The 16,904-nt window shown below is 45.8% G+C and overlaps 1 protein-coding gene across 2 annotated transcripts in view; it reads right to left on the reverse strand.

Annotated features, from left to right (window-relative positions):
• LOC100620627 (two pore calcium channel protein 2-like) overlaps window positions 1-16,904 on the reverse strand; it is a 42,531-nt gene that overhangs the window by 12,087 nt on the left and 13,540 nt on the right. For both annotated transcript variants that reach the window (XM_021087049.1, XM_021087048.1), the window contains exons 4-11: window positions 15,754-15,882; window positions 13,170-13,286; window positions 12,957-13,075; window positions 12,633-12,734; window positions 10,925-11,051; window positions 7,701-7,902; window positions 2,707-2,851; window positions 91-276 (exon numbers count right to left, since the gene is read on the reverse strand). In XM_021087049.1, coding sequence (XP_020942708.1) covers window positions 91-276; window positions 2,707-2,851; window positions 7,701-7,902; window positions 10,925-11,051; window positions 12,633-12,734; window positions 12,957-13,075; window positions 13,170-13,286; window positions 15,754-15,882 — 1,127 coding nt within the window. The remainder of the gene's footprint in view (window positions 1-90; window positions 277-2,706; window positions 2,852-7,700; window positions 7,903-10,924; window positions 11,052-12,632; window positions 12,735-12,956; window positions 13,076-13,169; window positions 13,287-15,753; window positions 15,883-16,904) is intronic.

The raw sequence follows: 16,904 nt of genomic DNA on the forward strand, positions 1-16,904 counted from the left end.
GAGCTTGAAACATTCCAACGTTACTTCCCCATGGTGACAGGGAGCCCCTCTCTCCAGCACAGCCCCCTTCTCCAAACCACACAGACTCACCAGTTCCAGAACTGCTTCCTTCCAAAATAGGCTCTGGGCTCATATGTGTACAGTTTCAGGAGAATCTCAATGACATAGAGAAAAAGGAAAAGCCACTCTGCGTAGGAAATGAAGGGGTTCTTTTCATCCAAAGCAATGAATACGGCATTTACTAGAATGATGACATCATAAACCCAGACAAAAGTCCTGGCAGAAGGGAAAAAAGGAGAGATTCTGTCATCACGCATTTCAGTTTAAAAAAAAAACAGGTTCATGGGAGTTCCCGTTGTGGCTCAGTGGTTAACGAATCCGACTAAGAACCGTGAGGTTGTGGGTTGGATCCCTGGCCTTGCTCATTGGGTTAAGGATCTGGCGTTGCCGTGAACTGTGGTGTAGGTCGAAGACGTGGCTCAGATCCCGCGTTGCTGTGGCTCTGGTGGAGGCTTGGCAGCTACAACTCCAATTAGGCTCCTAACAGGAACCTCCATATGCTGCGGGTGTGGCCCTAGAAAAGGTAAAAAAAAAAAAAAGGCAGATTCAGAGCCCTCCAGTGACTGCGTTTCCCACCAATGAGATGAATATGAAATACCTCCCATCTTCCCACCAACACACACACACACCCATCATGGAAGGAAAGTTTCCAGCAGTCTGGGCCCTGAAATCCACCTGCCTCTCACAGATGTTGGTGCATTGCTCCGCCTTTCCCATCAAGGAGAAAAATGAAGACAGAGTGAGGGGGAAGGCCAGAGGCCTAATTTTCTCAGGTTCACCTTTTGGGTGAAGCACTGGGATTGGCTGACAGCCTCGGGCAGAATCGGGGGCCAGGAGAAGGCCTAGGGGTTAGCCCAGGACCATTACCCCTCAATTATTTGTCCCTGGTGAATTAACATTTGTTTTTGTTGTTGTTGTTTGTTTGTTTGTTTTGCCATGCCCTTGGCATGCAGAAGTTCCTGGGCTAGGGATCACATCTCCGCCACAGCACTGACCAAGCTACAGCTGTGGCAATGCTGGATCCTGCTGAGCCACAAGGGAACTCCAAAATTAACATCCTTAATGTAGAAAGCTTCTAGAAACCTCTTACTCTTCATGTACACACGTTTTCAAGGGACTGACATGTCCATCTTCCTCACCAAGTCTGGGGTGAAAAAACATGACAGCTGGGCTCTGACCCAATTTTCAATTCCGGAGCAGGATGCCCCCCTCAGGCTCCTGTGCCTTGTGCTCCAGAGAATCCTGGGGGAACCCTGGGCATGACGACAAGAAGACAGAGGGGGGCTCCTATCCCACTGTTCTGGGGAGGCCCTGGATGCCGGGCATGGACACGCAAATGTCCACCATGTGAAACACATCGGAAGTTCAATGTTGAGATGAATGGGAAGGAGCCTCTGCATGAAGGGCTTTGGCAAATATAAAATATGGGGACTAAAAGGAATACTTACCAACATCATAGTCTGGGCTACTTTCAAGGACTTCCGAACCACTCATTTTTATGAAATATTAAATTCAAGGAAAGCAAGAGAAGGAACCTCTGATGATAGGGATTTTCCAGGCCACACATATTAAAAGTAAGGTCTCTGGAATACTGCTCAGGCATAAAAAGGAACAAAATAATGCCATTTGCAGCAGAATGGATAGAACTAGATATTCTCAGACTAAGTGAAGGAAGTCAGAGAAAGACAAATACCATATGATATCACTTATATCTGGATTCTAATATATGGCACAAATGAACCTATCTACGGAAAAGAAACAAACTCATGGACATGGAGAACAGACTCGTGGTTGCCAAGGAGGACGGGGAGGGAGTGGGATGGACTGGGAGTTTGGGGTTAGTAGACGCAAACTATTGCATTTGGAGTGGATAAGCAATGAGCCTGCTGTCTAGCACAGGAAACTACTCCCAATCACTTGTGATGGAAAATGATGGAGGACAGTGTGAGAAAAAGAACATATACACACATATACATATGACTGGGTCGCTTCACCATACAGCAGAAATTGACAGAACATTGTAAATCAACTGTAATAGAAAAACTAAAAAAAAAGAAAAAAGTAAGGTCTCCAACCAGGATAAAGGACTCTCTGGAGTTCATCTACTTGAGAATAAAATTATTAACCGGCATTTTTTTTTTTTTTCAGTCTTGCCTGTGGTATAGCAATTCCCCGGCCAGGGATCAAACCTGTGCCACAGCACTGACAACGCTGGACCCTTAACCACTAGGTCACCAGGGAATTCCCTTAATTGGCATTATTAATAGTCATTCCAATAATGCTAACTCATGTTTTCTTAGCATATGTTTTACAGAGTCGATACCATATTTGACATTAACTTCCTAGTGACTCTGATGGGGCTGGAACAGCCTGAAATCAGAGAGTGATCAGTTTCTCTGACTCAGAAAGCACTGCCTGTCTGTGGCCCTTGAGCGTTAGGAAACATTGAAGAAGGAAGCATAATCTAGCAGCCTGTCCTTGGGCTTAGGGTGAGACACTGCGTGTCCAGACACTTTCCATGCCTCCAGGCATGGAAAAGCAGTGAACAGGGAACTGATTACAGCTTGAAACACATTCCGTCCACTCAGCATTAACACATTCTGTTTTTAAAGCAGCTTGAGAGAAAACCCACCACATCTCACTTGCCTGTGCCGAACCATCTTCTGGACCAAGAGGCTTGCGGATGACTGGTATACCTGAGGCATCCAGGCTTCCAGCGGGTGTCTCCTGATGTTGACGGTGACCACCTGGATGTTGAGGAGGTCAGCCAAGCGTAGGAAGTTCGTTTTGTCTGCAATGAAAACACAGCCCCCAAATACATGGTCACTGTGACACCAACGTCAGATATTTATATCTGAATCACTTTGCTGTATACCTGAAACACAGTGTTGTAAATCAACTGTATTTCTTGGTACAACCACTATGGAAAACAGTAGAGGTACCTCAGAAAACTAAATATAGAACTACCATATGACCTAGCAATCCTACTCTTGGGCATACATCCAGACAAAACTTTCCTTGACAAAGATACATGCACCCATATGTTCATTGCAGCACTATTCACAATAGCCAAGACATGGAAACAACCTAAATGTCTATTGATGCATGAATAGATTAAGATGTGGTATGTACACAATGGAATGCTACTCAGCCATAAAAAAGAATGAAATGAGGCCAGTTACAGAAACATGGATGGAACTAGAGATTCTCATATTAAGTGAAGTCAGAAAGAGAAAGACAAATACCACATGATATCACTTCTATCTGGAATCTAATATATGGCACAAATAAACCTTTCCACAGAAAAGAAACTCATGGACTTGGAAAACAGACTTGTGGTTGCCAAGGGGGAGGGAGAAGGAGTAGGATGGACTGGGAATCTGGGTTAATAAGATTCAAACTATTGCCTTTGCAATGGATGAGCAACGAGATCCTACTGTATAGCACTAGGAATTATATCTACTCACTAATGATGGAGCATGATGGAGGATAATGTGAGAAAAAGAATGTATATATATGTATGTGTGACTGGGTCACTTTGCTGTAAGGTAGAATATTGATAGAACACTGTAAACCAACTATAATGGAAACAATAAAAATCATTTTTTAAAAAACCTGTATTTCTATAAAATTTTTCCTAATGGGCAATTCCCTAAAACATAAACCAAACAACAAACAAAAACATTCACTAGGGCAGAGGAAGAAAGGAATTTCAAACTCAAGGATCACCATTTTTTCCTTTTAACAAAATCTAACAAAATCTCAGCTTGCACAAAGGTATTTAAAAAAAAAAATGCTAAAGAAACTAGGTCTTAAAATGATTTTCACCTTGACACAGGTGCCTCGCAGACAGAAGCCTGAATTAACAAATCAGTTTATGAAGCCTGGCCCCCAAAGTATATAACAAATAAAAGGACAGAACATTAATTAAACAGTATTTCTATATTCTAATTTCTTAAGAAAATTAGATGGGGAGTTCCCATCGTGGCGCAGTGGTTAGCGAATCCGACTAGGAACCATGAGGTGGCGGGTTCGGTCCCTGCCCTTGCTCAGTGGGTTAACAATGCAGCGTTGCCGTGAGCTGTGGTGTAGATTGCAAACGCGGCTCGGATCCAGCGTTGCTGTGGCTCTGGCGTAGGCCGGTGGCTACAGCTCCAATTAGACCCCTAGCCTGGGAACCTCCATATGCCTCGGGAGTGGCCCAAGAAATAGCAAAAAAAGACAAAAAAAAAAAAAATTAGATGGGAACCAGGGAATTCTAACTTTGTTTAATGGTCTTAGGGTCTTACCTACTTAAAAAAAAAAAAAAAAAAGAAAGAAAAGATATGCAAATTAACCACTAGGCCAGCAATTAGTCGTTGCAAAAAGGCCCGGGGGGGGGGGGGGGGGGGGGGGGGGGGGGGAATCTTCTTTTTTTTTTTTTTTTTTGGTAAAAAGTATACATTTTAAAGATCTGGTTACAAACTTAAAATCTGAAGACTTTTGCCCCCAAATTAAAATGTTCTAAAATTACTTCATAAATCAAAATAAATTCAAATTAAAACTTGAATGCAAATGTATTTAACATACCCAATAATGAAAAACTAATAAATTAAGTAGTTTTGTGATTTAGGGCTTACAAAGTGCCTCTGTGTCTTTTTCCTGATTTTATCCAGGGCAAACACAAATGCAACTGTGGAGTTTTAGTTCACACAAACTTTTTTTTTTTCCTCTCTAAAGAGGCTAAAATCATTGGAACTTCTCACATTCTTCTCCCTTATCTTATGGGTCACTTGGCATTGTGATCTCAGCCAGTGTTTCAGTGTCCATAAGCTTAAATATAGGCCAGCATCAAGTGGCATGAACTACATTGCAATTTAAAAACTAGACTCTTTATCAACTGTCTTGTGTAAAGCACAGGATACTGTAAACCACAGGGCCCTGCAGGGTTACCCACTGAAATTATGTGGATACATTGTCTAGAGTTTCATGCTTCTCCGACAAATCCTTTGGTGTCAACAGTGAGTCAACTACCTATGATTTCTTAAATGTATTTTCTACTATTACTAATTGAGTTTGGGGCATTGGGCTAATGAAGACTGAGATAAACAGTTAATAATCTGCATTTACCTAAAGACATAAGGCAATTACTAAAGAAATTCAAGTGCCATGTCCCTATGTGTAACTACGCTGTTCTCGTCATGGCACCCAAGTGCCAATAGTTAGACTGACCTTATAAACAAAGAAATGCTGTTCACCCGACTGTGTCCTGGGGACCATGTGTATCTTTTCTAGAGGAGCAGGAGATACTCAAGGATACAGGCCTCACTATCCAAAGACTCCTAAAAGCCCCTGCTCCTGGATTTGGGACATCTTACCTTGCAAGGAATTCATGCTATAGGAGGAATCACCAAGAAAGTTTACAAAGCCCTAAAGATTCATCAACATCTCCAGAGGCCCAATTATCTAGAAGCAGCAGAGGTACTAAGTCAATAAAGGAGAATTCTCAGAAACAGAGGGGTCGAGGTCTGAGACCCCTGGACTAACTGGTCAGCCACCCCACCCCAGTTCTTACAGTGAAGGATCCAAGGGCGCCCAGGTCCTGGCCTCTCCTCCACATCCCAGAGCAGAGTCTCCAGAGTGGGGTCCCTGGGCCCTTGCTGGTTCTGTCCCCAGAGGTCTTCTTACCCACCCATGAGATCAATTCCAAAAATTTAGAAATTTATAGAACAACTGACAGAATCATTTCATGTCCTTTGACTCTAATAATGAAAAATTGGGACTTGGATTTTACATGGTATTGTATTTATTTCTCTGGGTTATATTTTACAGAGGTATTCAGATCCATGACAGGTTGGAAATTAAAAAGCTTCACTGCACTTCCCAAAAGACTCAAGAAGTTACACAGGATCAAGGGTTACACAGGTGTCCTTCCCTCACCATGAGCAAAACTCTACCCTCGACATGCAGATGGCACAGCCACTCCCAATCCCTAGAGGGGCAGAAGCCTGGCACCTGAGCAGACACTCAGAGCCATGCCATCCAGTGGTGTGGCTGATGGGATGGGCACAGGGCTCTCTGGGAGGTGCCTGTCAAGTCCCACTGACTTTCCATCCTGGATCCAAAACCCTCATTGGACGATGGTAGCAGGACTTTTCAGTAGCATCTTCCCACACATTTTCCCACACACTTTTGCCTGAAAAGTCAAGTAAGTTACAGAAAATCACTGTCATTTTCTACTTTGCACACAGGCACAGAGTCATAAGAAAGACCATGACTCTGATGGACAGGTCTGAGAGTCCTTGTCTCACATATGTTTATGTCCTATCAGACCTACCGCTCCACTTGGGTGTGTTTCCATCTAGACCTTTCCTGAAACTGGTGAAATGAGGGGGTCTTACTGTTTAGTCACCTCACATCTTTCCCTTTGCTACCTTCATGGTCCTTTTTTTTTTTTTTGGCTGCACCCAAGGCATATGGAAGTTCTCAGACAAGGGATCAAATCCAAGCCACATGCAGCAACAATGGATCTTTAACCCACTGTGCCAGGTTGGGGATTGATTCTGTGCCTTATCAGCAACCTGGGCTGCTGCAGAAACAACACTGATACTTAACCTGCTGTGCCACAGTGGGAACTTCTTCACAGTCATTTTTAATGTCACTGAAATTTCCTGTTAAGTGGCTCTCAGAATTTGAGGCTACTTAGCATAAGGATAAAAATCAAGGGCCTTAAAGTCAGAGGGCCTGTTCCACACTACAGCTGTGTGGCCCTGGGCACACGAATTCACCCCTTTGAGTCTCAGTTTCCATACAAGGCTTCCACCTGGGTGAGTCTGGGGAATATCTCACATACACACACAAATACACACACACACTGATCACGGCAGAGCTGCACGAGGCAAGCATGCACCAATATTGAGCATTGCTGACAATACTACCAACTGCTAACACATGAACATTCACGTTACTTTCAACATCCCACTCACACATGCTAAATGCAATGTATTTTATATTATTTAAAAAAAATTGTTTTTTCTTTTTAGGGCCACACCCAATAGCATATGGAAGTTCCCAGGGTAGGGGTCACATTGGAGATGCTGTAGCTGCCAGCCTACACCACAGCCACAGCAATGAGGAATCTGAGTCATGTCTATGACCTACACCACAGCTCACAGATCTTCTCCCACCAAGATCTTCTCCAGATCTTCCCTCCAAGATCTCCCACCAGATCTTCTCCCACCAAGAAAGGCCAAGGATCGAACTTGCATCTTTCATGGATGCAAGTCAGATTCGTTTCCTAGGTGCTACAACGGGAACTCCTCTAAATGCAATTTAGATGTTTATGTATACAGCCCTCTCCCATTTTTTAGATGAGCTCCCCAAAACAGAATCCCAGGAGGGGGATGACCATGGTACAAGGTGAAGGGCTTCTGGATGGCTTATCACCTGCTGACAACATGCACAGAGACAACCCTGTCAGGACACAGCATCAGGACCCTCATTCCACTGTGAGGCTGCCAACAGGGAATGCCAATATACATTTTCATTTGCAAACTTAAGAAAATGAAAAAATACCCCATCCCTTTTAGGAGCCTCCCATCCCCACCCCCAGCCCCACTTTTTGATGCACAGGAATGTTAGCGGCGGCCGAGGCTTCTTACCCACGTGCCCCTTCTGTCCCTCGTCAGAGACCCTCAGAAGGAGCTCCAGGTGGGAGCTGCTGATGTCCGGCGCCACGAGCTTCACCAGCCTCCTCCACTGGGCCTCGATCACCACAAACTCTGTGCCCACCTTGACTTTCAGAATGTTGAAAGCCTCTATCATTTTGTGACGCTTCAGGTAAGCCAGTGTGCGAATCTCATTCTTGAAAGAAACGGAATTGTGTTTTTTAAGAGGACGATTCAAGAAAGCCTCATTTTTTTTCACCTTAAACATTTCAAGGGAATGCAAGAGTCAAAGAAATGTCACCGACAGGTCTGCTCATTTGCAAGGGACCAAAAACTCCCAGCTCCAGGGATGGGTGGCTAATCCCCATCTGTGGAAAGAGAACTCAGCTTACCAAGTGCAAACAAGGAGTGAGAAACAGAGCAGTGGGAGGCATACAGGTCCAAACTCAGCTCTGCCCAGGAGGAGGGGAGATTCCAGAGAGGAAGGAAATCAGGTTTGCTGCTGAGAGAGGGAGACACAGGAGAGGGCGAAGACAGATCTACCATAACATCAGTCAAGGAAGAGAAGAGGCAGGGAGTGAAACTAGGAAGGGGTCCAGGGCAGGAAGGATAGTGGGGCCTGCCAGGAGCTGCCATTTGGCCTGACCATGCAAAGGGAATCTTCCAGAAGGGGAGACCCCCCCAGTTACTGTGGGCCACCTCCATGCCCACCCTACTGCTCCCTGTAGGCCTGGTAATCAATATCATCACTTCATTGATTACATAGCTAGACCGTAAAACCTTTTATTTTTCACTTTTCTATTTATTTATTTATTTATTTTGCTTTTTAGGGCCTCACCTGTGGCATATGGAGTTTCCCAGGCTAGGGTCTGGCCTACACCACAGCCACAGGAACCCCAGATCCAAGCCACATCGGCGACCTACACTGCAGCTTGTGGCAATGCCAGATCCCTAACCCACTGAGAGTGGCCAAGGATCGAACCCATATTCTCATGGAGAAAATGCTGGGTTCTTCACCCTCTGTGCCACAACAGAACTCCTTAAATTCTTTTTTTTTTAATTGAAGTATAGTTAATATATAACGTTGTGTTAGTTTCCAGTGTATAGCAGAATGATTCAGATAGATAGATGGATGGATGGATGGATAGATAGATAGATGAGATATAGATATATATATATACAATTTTTCATATGCTTTTCTATTATAGATTACTATAAGACATTGACTACAGTTCCCTGTGCTATACAGTGGGACTTGGACATTGTTGTTTATCTATTTTATATATAGTAGTTTGTTTCTACTAATCCCAAATTCCTAATTTATCCCTTCTCCTTTTCCCCTTTGGTAGCTGTAAGTTTGTTTGATATGTCTGTGAGTCTGTTCCTGTTTTGTAAACAAATTCATTTGTATCATATTTGAGATTCCACACGAAAGTGATATTATGTGTATTTGTCTTTCTCGTTCAGATTTACTTCACTTAGTCTGATCATCTCTAGGTCCATCCCTGTTGCTGCAAATGGCACCATTTCATTGTTTTCTATGGCTGAGTGGGGTCCTAGTATCCATTTTCTTTATCCATTTATCTCTTGATGGACACTTAGGTTGCTTCTATGTCCTGGCTATTGTAAGTAGTGCCGCTATGAACATTGGGGTGTAATTATCTTTTCGAGTTAGTTTTCCCTGTATACATGCCCAGGAGTGGGATTGCTGGATCATATGGTATCTCTATTTTTAGTTTTTTAAGGAACCTCTATACTGTTTTCCGCCATGGATGCACTAATTTACATTTCCACCAGGGTCCCTTTACTTCACACCCTCTCCAGCATTTGTGATTTATAGACCTTGAATTCTTAATAGGTGCAGCTGTATCTTCATTGCCTTCAGCTCCTCAGAACTTGGTATGTTTCATAAAGCACATTTAAGACATGCTTGCTGACTGATTCAAGATTAATTTTTGAGGAGTGTTACCCAAAGAAACACTTCCTTGGGGGAGAGGAAGGAGACGCAGCACCTCTGTCCAGCACCCCACACTCTCTGGGACAGCCTCATTCTGCTCCGAGGGAGGAAGTCAGAGAAGGAGGGTCACTGGGACTCAGGCCCAGCCCTGGGGTCAGGAGCAGTGGAGGTTCCCACAATGCACAGAGTCCTCAGGGCCTGGACAGGCCAGACACCTTCAAAGGGAGGTGGGCCAGCTCCTAGACTCAGCCCTACATCCCCCTTCTCCTTAGCTACAAACAGTTAAGTTCTCCAGACTGCCTACCTGCTCCCTGGTGGGAATATCTCTGAGCAAAGAAAAATTCATTCAAACCCAAAGGCTGGAATGCAAAAGGCTGTGTCTTAAGGAAAATGATCCTTCAATGAAATGTTTATCTGTGTGATTAGTTTCACAATTCGCAAAGACAGCCAATGAGAGATATGTGTGCAGGGGAGGGGCAGGCAGTTGAGATGAGTGAGGTATCCTGGTAGATTCCAGACTAGAAACAGAACAGGCTCTACCCCAAGCACTCAGAAGCCTCTGCCCACCCAACATGCCCAGGAATTCTCCAGACATCAACCAAACAGGAAGGCACCAGGGAAGAAACTGTTGGCTTGAAGGTGTTTCTGCTTCTGTTGGAGGAGGAAAAGGAGCTGGAAGCTTGAAGAATATCCCCAATAATACACAAAACATTTCAAGGAACCATGAACAGTTAGATGCATTAAGAGTGAGACACAGGAGTCCCGACTATGGCTCAGCAGTAATGAACCCAACTAGTATCCATGAGGACACAGGTTCAATCCCTGGCCTCACTCAGTGGGTTAAGGATCTGGCATTTCCCTGAGCTGTGGTGTAGGTTGAAGATGCAGCTGGGGTCCCACATTGCTGTGGCTGTGGTGTAGGGCTGCAGCTCTGATTCAACCCCTAGCCTTGGAACTTCCATATCCCACACATTTGGCTCTAAAATGCGGAAAAAAAAAAGAAAGAAAGAAAGAAAGGAAGGAAAAAAGGAAAAAAAGAGTGAGGTGCAAAGCCAGGACCTGCCCCTGCCCATGAGGTTGGGACACACTGTCGGACTCCTCTCAGACTGGCAAAGAGCCTCGAGGCCCCACAGGCCACCAGATAAGTCTTCAGATTCACCAAAGCAAAAGGAGAAAGGACAGGTTCAAATATTTAGCAAATGCCCTCTCCAGCCTCCCTGCCACTGCACCCAGGATCCGACCCCTGGATCACGTGTGTTACCTTTAAGTGCTTCCTGTAATTGTTGTAGACAACAGCCAGAAAGACGGACATGAAGATGTAGGTGTTGATGATGATGTAGGTTATGAAGAAGAGCGAATACCACCAACTGAACTCATAGGCAGGCATCCTAGAAGAAGATAATCACTGTTCATGGGACTGAGCTCTGGGGACATCCCACAGGGACCAGCCATGTGCACAGGCCCGGGAGAACCTTCCCTAACTCCCAAACAGCATGGTTGGGCCTCGAAGCCATCACCATCCTTAATGCTAGACAGCTCGCTTCAAACCTGCCTTCTAATATTCTTAGTGCCTCGGAGAGATGCCAACCATTAAAGCAAGCAGGACCTTGGAGCTCGGCCCAATTCAACGCCCTCCCTTCACTATGAGAAAATCAAAGCCCTGAAAAGAGAGCGACGTGCCCAGAACTGCAGAAGGAATCCTAACTGCAGCCTGGGTTTACTCTCAGGGCTCGTCGGGGACACAGACTCCCTTGCTACGGGGCAGATAATTTTCTATCCCCACTGGGACTTTAAGAATGAGAGGAGTGCCATTAATAATGGCACCAGAACAAAAGGCATAACCTGGGAGGCATGCTCACACCGCATGTAATGGAAACTGGGTTTTGTACAGAAGGCGATGTTGGGGGTTGCAGCTGAGGGTCTGAGGGCAAGACCCAAGAAGAGACAAGGAGGGCCAGGAACTTCACCTTGCTTCCTTTTGGCCAGAGCCAAGCCCGTGAGTGAGCCACCAACCCAGAACAAATTGACATGACGGTCCCACACAGAGTTGGGTGACAGAAAACCCGCCCCTTTCCCCTAAGTGCAGTGTGGGAAGAGATGGCCCAGATGTTTGCAGCTGGAACTCAACCCCCAATGGTGAACCCCAAGAGCTCTCTGCTAGGTGTAGCACCATCAAATAAGCTTACCTCCACACGTGAGGCAAATCCCTAACACAAAACACATGATGTTTTTCTCCTCAATAATGTCCACATGTGTGGAGAATTACCCTTGGGAGGTGGGGGGAGGTGACAACCACTAATCTTAACCTTTTTTTCCTGTTTCATTTCATCAGAAAACCACATCACTGCTTAGGAGAACAAGCCATGATTCCTTTACAAAAAATGATTTGGGTGTCTGAACTCAACACTCAAAATCCCAGAATAGAAAGTGGGCTTAAATATTTGAGCTGTATCTCCAGAGATGTCTCCTGTTGCTTTCAGGGTTTTTGTTTGTTTGTTTCTTTCTTTCTTTCTTTTGAGGGCCGCACCTGCGGCACATGGAGGTTCCCAGGCCAGGAGTCGAATCGGAGCTACAGCCGCCGGCCTACACCACAGCCAGAGCCACAGCCACAGCAGATCCAAGCCATGTCTGTGAGCTACACCACAGCTCACAGCAACGCTGGATCCTCAATCCTCTGAGCGAGGCCAGGGATTGAACCTGTGTCCCCATGGATGCTAGTCAGATTTGTTTCCACTGAGCCACAATGGGAACTCCAGGCTTTTTGTTTTAAATTCATCTAAATTTGGGTCTAAGCACAGAGGAGAGTAGGCTATCGTTCATGTTGACATTTTGCACTCCTCAAAAATTTTACGAGTATGAATAGTTGAAATATGAAAATCACTATTTTTTTCTCTTACAGCTGCTTTTAACAAAGTGAATTGGGTTAAGGTAAAAGATGTTGGGGGAACCTGAGCCAGGGTCTCACGTACATGACGTCAGGGCTGTTCGCTGTGGTGACCAGCACGTAGAGCTCAAACGTGATGTCCAGGATGTTGGTGAAGTAGGGCGACCCTTCCACTGTTTTAAGACCCCTCAGAAGAACAAACAACACAGAGTGAAAAAACCCACATCATGAAGCCATAATGAAGCTGTGGTTTCCAACCTACTCTCCCCCCTCCCCGCCCCACTTTCGAGAGCACTGCTGGAATGTCTGAATGAGGAAGACGCCCTCTGGTGACCCATTCTGCCACCCACATGCCAAACCCAAAGGTGGGAGAATTCCCTGGCAGAAACTTCCAGAGTGGGGCTCTCACCTATTCCCAAAAAGCTTCAAGGCCATGAGGGAAAATATCAGCACACTGAAGATGAACAAGAGGAAGACGTAGAGGATATCGGGAAGGGTGTTCCGGATGCTTCGGAAAGCCCTTCGGATCTGTGACGGCAAGATTCCATTTCATTTATGGGAAATCAGCTAATTCCCTGCAAATGTAAAAACCACACCCTGGTGTGTCATTAGTCATCCTTACCTGACGACTTTCGGGGAAGTTAATGAGGAAGACTGGCCTTAAGGCCCTTGACCATCGAACAGCATGGATGTTAACAGCTTCCAGGGACCCATAGATAATCAGATCAATCAAAGTCAGCTGTGAGAGACACAGGACAGAGGTGTCGGTACTGTTAGGGGTCAGGGGAAGTGACCATGTGAATGTATGTTCACCGACCCAGAAGGAGGGTCACAATCCATCATGGAAAAAAGCAAGTTTCATAAACTTGGGGTGTTGCAAGCTGTGGCGTGGGTCTCAGATGCAGCATTGATCTGGGGTTGCCATGATTGTGGCGCAGGCCTGCAGCCGCCTAGCCCAGGAACTTCCATATGCAGCAGGTGCAGCCTTAAAAAGAAAGAAAAAAGACCAGGTCCGTACTCTGTGTCCTCTGAGTGTTCAGCAGACATGCGAAGGAAACTCAAAGCAAATATTCAGAGAAAGTTTAAGAAAAGACAGCGCATGTTCTAGGCCCAAGAGACACTGCGTGTGGAGTAGCAGGCAGCTCAGGCGGCTGGAGTGGAGAGGACCCTGGTGGACCCACATTTGCAGGATGGGTGGCGTCAGAGGGATCCACAGTCTGCAGGGCTCACAGACATTGTTCTGAGCAAGGGAGGGTCGGGATCTGAAGTGTGCCTCCGAGAATTCATCCAGCAGTGACATATCAAACACAGAGATTAAGGGATCTGAGCTTCAGGTGACCACGGCAGTTCCTGAAAGGGTTGACAGGGGCCTGGGCCACATCATTAGAACAGAATGGCGTGTAGCAGAGATAACACGCTGCCACATCAGACACGACAGCGCCCCTAGTGGGGAGAAGGGGAGAGGGGCATGGAGAGGATGGGGGAGAGAGGGAACCTTCAACAGGACTTGGAGTGAGTGAGTGATGGGAGAGAAAGCACCGCAGACCAAGGAGGAATAGCTACACGAGTCGTGGGAAGGAGAGGGTGGGGTTGGCCCCATTGAGTGTGAGCTGCAACGCCGATGGGGAAACAACAAGCAAGCAGCTGGCTCTGGATTAAAGAAATTCAGAGAAGAAACCAGTATCTGCTCCAGCCTGGGGACTCCACCACCACCACCAACTTTTCACAGAAGCTCTGAGATTAGATGGCCTGATGGGGAAAGGAGAGCAAGTAGAAAGAGCAGAGCGAGGTCACTGAGCCTTGGTTAATGGGGAAGAACCATGGTTCAGGCAGTCTGGCTGCTGGGCCGAGATGCTAATTATGATGCCCCCTCAGCTAGTCACTGCCCTGGCCCCTCTGCTCCTCACAGCAGAATCTCAACACATTACCCTGCCCCACTTGGCATGACTACTTAGCATATATCCTTCCAGTTTTTTCTATGGCTCTCTCATGCTCTTTCTTCTTTTCTTTTAACAAAGATGTGCTCCAACTGTATAGTAACCTGTTCTTTTGACTTAATAGACAATGAGCATCTCTCCTTGATAACAGACACGTTTATGCCTTTAAGGCCATTTTAAAGGGCTGTGTGGATGTGCCATATTTTATTTATTTCCTACTGTCAGGAAACCCAGTTGTTTCCAGTTGGGTCTTTGTTTTTGTTTTTGCTTTTTAGGGCCACACCCTCGTCAGATGGAAGTTCCCAGGCTAGGGATCAAACTGGAGCTGCAGCTGCCAGCCACAGCCACGACCACACAGGATCCGGCTTCAACCTAGACCACAGCTCAGGGCAACACGGGATCCTTAACCCACTGAGCGAGGCCAAGGATCAAACCCACATCCTAATGGATACTAATTGGGTTCATAACCTGCTGAGCCCACAATGGGAACTCCCTCTAATTTTTCAGTGTTATGAACAGCTCAGCCATGACCAATCTTGTGACTAAATCATTGAACACATCCTTCTTTCCTAAAGATCATGTTCCAGGAATGGAAATCCAGGTGCAAACACATGCATACCTAAGGCTTTTGAAAGGAACTGCCAACTTCCAGAAAGACAGACAGCATACCCCCTCCAGTAGACTCTGATGTGTTCTTATTTTCAATCTTGCTAACATTGTTTTATAGGCAAATACATGGTATTTTTTTGCAGCTTTAAAACATATGTCTTAATTAGACATTTTCCCCTATTTGCTATTCTTTTTTCTAAATATTTTTAAAATGTTTATTTTTATGAAAGTAGAGTTGATTTACAATGTTATGCCAATTTCTGCTGTAGAGATTATTTATTTCTTCTTTTAGGAGATGCCTTCACCTATTTTTTTATTTACTTTTTTTAAAATTAGAGTATAGCTGACTTACAAAGTTGTGTCAATTTCTGCTGTTCAGCACAGTGACCCAGTCATACATATATATACACATTCTTCTCCTATTTTTCTTCTGCAGTTTCTGTCTCTCTCTGATTTCAAAGTGCTATTGAAATGTTAGAATCTTCACACTGTCCAATTGGTGCTTCAGCTGTGGTTTGCCAGCAGCGGTGCTGACTGGTATTTGCTAGGGCAACATCTGTCTTTATTTCTTGAGCCAAAGCACACCTCTTCAGTGTTTGCTCTTCCTGGTTTTCCTGCCTCTGACCACAAACTCTCAAAGGCACTGTCACAAGCACTCACCACGATGGTTACCATGAGGCAGATGTTTTTCGTATCCTTCCAGAAAACCATCTGAGGAGTGACTTTCGCAAAGTGTACGAGTCTCCCAAAGAACACAGTCAGGCAGAGCACTTCAGCAATTGAGGTAGCCTGTGGCATAAGACAGAGAGGGAGCCAGTACCCTGCCGCTCAGAGGATGGGCCTTGGTTCACTCATACTCCCCCACCACCCCCATAGAATTAGCCATGTCCCTTCATTTTACTGACAGCTGCAGCAAAATTCTTTGCTGGTTGGAATGGATTTTTTCCTCTTAAAAGTAAACCTGCTCTGGAACCACAAATCCCATGACTCAACTGGCAGGGCTTCATGGGGAGTGGGTAGGGGGGCTGCATCAGCAGGCAGAGGACCCCCAGAAGCCATTTCCCCAGAAAAGGGGAAGTCAGGCCCGGCAGAAGCAGGCATCTCCTATGCTCTCCAATTACCCACTCAGAATAGACATCTAGATGTTCAGTTTCTCTAGGAACAACTCTCCAAAGATGTGTTTTGACATGCCAGGTCACTCCTTAGGCATCGTGGCCCTGCTGTCTTGCTGCCTGTATTTGGCTGGATAGAGGAGAGAACAGAGGCCACTGGCCCCCTGCAAAGTCCTGGCTATCTCCTCTGTGGGATACAGGGCACTGGACAGTGTGGCTCAGGACAGGGAGATGCAAAGGTGTGGAGGGCTGGTGGGAACAAACTTCCTAAGAGTCGGAGACAGGAGGTAGGTACTTGCTCTGGGCCCTGAAAACAGCAGGTGACACAATTTCTCCACCCATCACCCTAGTGCTCATGAGTCCTGGGCCTGGCTATGAGCTGCAAACATCCTAGCTTTCAGCCTGTTCACACTTGAGGGGCTACAGAGACTCACTGTCAAGGCCGGGTTGGCCAAAGGGTCTAGGGCAATGCCAGGATGCCCTTGCTCAAAATAAGGTTGTCTTGGTAAATGCTGGATCTGGACCAAAGCCCTCCCTAATGCATGTATTTTTGAAGTACAAATGCTAGCTGAAGGCATACTCTGGAACTCAGGCAGCCAAGCCCAAGCTCTATGTGACCAATAACAAACAGAAGAGTGAGGACTGGGAAGGGAGGCCAGGGGCCGAGAAGAGGCCATGTGGAAGTCTCACCTCGGCCAG

Source organism: Sus scrofa, chromosome 3 (genome assembly GCF_000003025.6).
Source record: "Sus scrofa isolate TJ Tabasco breed Duroc chromosome 3, Sscrofa11.1, whole genome shotgun sequence".
Lineage (NCBI taxonomy): Eukaryota > Metazoa > Chordata > Mammalia > Artiodactyla > Suidae > Sus > Sus scrofa.